Consider the following 4,430-nt stretch of genomic DNA (forward strand, 5'->3'; position numbering starts at 1 on the left):
ATGTCGCCGCTAGCACTCGGTGTGCTGGTAGGTGTGTTGCTTTACTGCCCGCTGTGGGCGGGACAACAAAATCCCGTCGAGCCCGCTGATTGGTCTCTAGTATTCGATAAAGGCGAAACTAATCCAGCAGTTGGCTCAACTGCATGTCAATCGAATGCGATTATGCTGCTTTCAGGGGCTCTTCATATTATTGTGGTATCATAGAAATTGTAGTTAAATTGAAAGCAGCACTTTCCTATGTGACCGGTGCAGTGGTGGGATTTATCTAAATACATTTACTTTATTTAATTACAATTTTGAGGTACTTGTATTTTATTTAATTGTTTCCATTTCATGTTACCGCCACTCCAGTCCACTATATTTCAATTCAATTTTATTTATAGTATCAACAAGTTATCTCAAGACACTTTACAGATAGAGTAGGTCTAGACCACACTCTATAATTTACAAAGACTCAACAATTTCAGACACAAGTAGCCTATTGTATTTGTTTCTGTCAGCTACAGAATCATAATCAGTATATTGTATTATACCTACACATTATACACTCCAGTTTATATAACAATAGCATAGTGGGTGGACGACTTGTTAGTTGGCTAACGTTAGCTTGCTAACTCTGCACCCCACCGGCCACAGAAAACGAACAAAGCTGTCACTCATCTGGCGATAGCAATGTGCTTTGTGTGGATTAAGCATTAAATTGGTATACGTTACCATGGCAATGGTACACAAATGGCTGTCGCTCTGACCATTCTACTCTTATTCTACTAAGTTGTGATTTGAATGGGTTTGGCCCCTATGGTTTGGCCATTGTTTCCATTATATTTTAATGGCACGAACGATATAACGGTAGTTGCAATATTCCCGACAGCCCCTGAAGGCAGCATTACCCCCTCCAGTGTACTGTCTCAGCGCCGATTCAACGTGATCGCGATTCGCGTCTCTCTCAGAGAAGCGGTGTGGTTTCTGGTGAGCGCTCAACTGCTTCGCTCGTACGCACTTTAAACAGGATGTAGCGACTGAGACAGACCACGGAAAGAAAAAAAACAGCGGGTTAAACTCTGCGATGTGACAAACACCAGTGAGCCAGCAATGACCGCCACAGCGGAGGAGAAGAAGACAGGAGGAGTCCCGATGAGGCAGCCCACCGCCGGCAGGTCTTGACGGCTGCTCCCGCTGACCTGAGACGCCCCGCGCGGGTTACACACACTGAAAACCGAACATAGCCGAAATACTCCACATCCCATCGGTGAACCTTAAAAGAGACAATGGCGAACCAGGGCGACTGCTGTGTGAAGGTAGCATTGAGGTAAGCCTCCGACGTCCGTCTGCTGGAAATCTGCCGAGCAGACCACATTGTGTCTGTGCCTCCTGGCAATCACTTAAATGCATCCTGCACACCTATAGTCTTATTTCCCTACTTAACACTACTTTACTGTCTCTGCTCATTGTAGGGACAGTTACTAAAAAAAAAGAGCATTACACCTTGTTTTACAATACATTGGTGTTGCTGCACAGTAGGCTACTGATAATGCAAAGCATGTGTCCAGCACCACTTTATCTCCATATGACATGTTGGAGGGCATACGTTCTCCAGCATTGGTTTGTTTTATGTGAGGCAGCAGCTTGCATTCATGATTTAACATTGGGTGAAGTGACAAGGACAGCTGCAGCCAGGTGCAGGGAGGAGAATGGGCGTTTCTCCTCAAACCAATTTGATTTATTATTCTCACAGGCAAAGTCTACCTGCAGTCTCACCTTATCATAACTGAGTCTGTTGAGCACCTCGCATGTGTATGGCTGAGTTAGCTTCACAACTAGGTTTGGAAAGCAGGAGCTTGTGCTGTTTAAAAAAAAAAAAATCGAGCACAAAGACATGCTCTCCTTCAGAGCTGTGTCATTTACTGCCTTTGTTGGAAATGCAACCAAAAGCTCGGGCAGCAGAGCAGCTTTAGGATTTGTATCAGGAGATATTAGCAGCCCATCAATTGTATGTGCCAAGACTAAATGCAGATTGAGGGAGATCACATGAATGTGCATGTGCTGGCACCGGGTAGCCTCTAAAACTGGAAGGCATGACTTGAGTGTGATTGGGGCTGCGTCGGTAATCATGCTCATTTTGCAGTGTGTGGGGCTGAGGCGGTGGTCTGACAGACTGTCCTTTTAACTCAGACCCTCCCAGAGTCGGTCACATCAGCTAATAAATCCCACTTGGTCATACTAAGAGTCCTTTGTGAGAAGATTAAAGAAAACAGACATCCCTACACCCTCTCTTATTGTGCAAATGTAAAGATTAAGACATACTTTATTGATCCCGTTGTTAATTAAGTTAGTTATTTAGTTAGTTAAGCAACTGCAACAAAGTAATAGCTAAATGTAACTATTCTTCACCATGGACTCATTTGAGATCCTCCGACCCCAGTTTGGGAACCATTGATTGAACCTAGTGGGGGGTTGAGGATGGGGGTTGGTCCAGTAGAGCAGCCTTTTAAGATGAACCTTACAACCGATGGCCCCATTTCCCCAGGGGAGGTTTCAGAGTCACTTGTCAATCAGCCGTTGAGTGACTCTCCTTTTGTGCTTGTTCACAGGCAACTGTAACAGGAAGTTGGGTGGGTGACAAAAAAGCAAAGAGAAAAGGTGAAAGGAGAAGCTACTGAGACAGCTGGTGGCTGCTGCTCAACTGAAGTTATTGATTAAAGTGTGGAGAGCAGCGGCTTGTTGTGTAGCTAAGTGTAACTGAATGGAGGTGACAGATCTCACGCACCACACATACGTCAGGGCGCGGCGATATGGAGATAATCAAATATCACGATATTTTTGACGAAATACCTCGATATCGATACCGCAACGATATTGTAGTTGTTGACTATTGGTGCTTTCATGAAATATTTACACAATGAGATTTTTGATAAATAATCATCAGTAATGTGGATATAATGACTAAGTGGGTAAAGGCAAATAATTGAACTGTTACAGTTCACAAGTTCAGAAAATGACATCACTTTACTGTAATGCAGCCTTTAAAACCAGGAAAAGACAACACTTATACCATATTACGACATTACGATATCCTATCTAAGACGATATCTAGTCTCATATCACGGTATCGATATAATATCGATATATTGCCCAGCTCTAACGTACGTACTTCTGTTTGTTAAGCTGACCTCATCTTTTTTGGTGATGCAATATTGACATGATCATCAGTGTGTGATAAGCATATTGTCAAACTCGGCAAAAGAGGGTCAAATCAACACGGGGGGGCATTATAATCGCAGCAGTACATTTTAATCAGTTTTATTAGCGCAAACTTCCCATTGAGTTTGTGTAATTACATGACTGCCCTCGTGGGTGAGCTAGCTCTGCTCCTTTTCATCATGTGGGATCTGTGTGTGTGTATTTACATGCCCTGCGAGTGCCACCGAAAGCCTCTGTGTGTTTGACAGGAAATGGGAAGCCCGCACATAAACACACGGAGAAGGATAACTTCCTGCCTTATAAGCGATGGTTTTCCCAATGACCGCCAAACATCTTTTATTTTTCTCCCTGAGAAAGTCGGCTGCTGATAAGAGAGGATGGTGTTTAATTGCTCCCATGTTGTTGTGCAGCCCTCAGGCAGACTGCGTAAAGCTTAGGACTCTGTTTGTGTGTGTGTGTGTGTGTGTGTGTGTGTGAGAGAGAGTGTGAGTGTGAGTGTGAGTATGGATTTGAAGGGCAATGAGGTTGTCTTGAGGGCCAACCAACACACACACACACACACACCACACACACACACACACACACACACACACACACACACACACACACACACACACACACACACACACACACAGTCTGAATCGCCGGCATCCATTTCCTAAATGTCTGCACTGCCTTCCCTAAACAATGGCCATATAGCGAGTGACATGACCTACAATCCTGCATTCAAACCTGACTGCCTCAGAAATGGATGTGGATATGACAGACGCACGCACGCACACACACACACACACACACACACACACACACACACACACACACACACACACACACACACACACACACACACACACACACACACACACACACACACACACACACACACACACACACACTCACTCACTAACAAGTAAATGGTTCTGGGTTGCAGTCAAGTCAAACATGACGGGATGCATGTAATGTAACTCCTGACTAAGTGGCCGTTGTTAGATTGCTTCTGGCTGGCTGTTTCATCTTTATACAGCTGCATTCACTTAACAGAACAGCTTAGTCTGATTCAAACAGGCTATAAGAATGAGAAGACCCCATGCATTTCCTGAGTCTCACCCATTTGAACCCCCACACACACTCACAATCATATTCACACAGACATACGCGTGGTTTTACTTCACCTCGTGGTTGCCTCCTCCTCTCGTTGATGTTACGTTGAGTGCTTCATTCGCCCCAGA

General features: G+C 44.5%; 1 protein-coding gene across 1 annotated transcript in view; it reads left to right on the plus strand.

Moving 5' to 3' along the window:
- Positions 1-922: 922 nt before the first annotated feature.
- Positions 923-4,430, plus strand: part of kif21b (kinesin family member 21B) — an 82,420-nt gene continuing 78,912 nt past the window's right edge. Inside the window, exon 1 of the mRNA XM_039796317.1 lies at positions 923-1,309. Within this exon, the coding sequence (XP_039652251.1) occupies positions 1,269-1,309 (41 nt within the window). The 5' untranslated portion in view covers positions 923-1,268. The remainder of the gene's footprint in view (positions 1,310-4,430) is intronic.

Source organism: Perca fluviatilis, chromosome 4 (assembly GCF_010015445.1).
Source record: "Perca fluviatilis chromosome 4, GENO_Pfluv_1.0, whole genome shotgun sequence".
NCBI classification, from domain to species: Eukaryota; Metazoa; Chordata; class Actinopteri; order Perciformes; family Percidae; genus Perca; species Perca fluviatilis.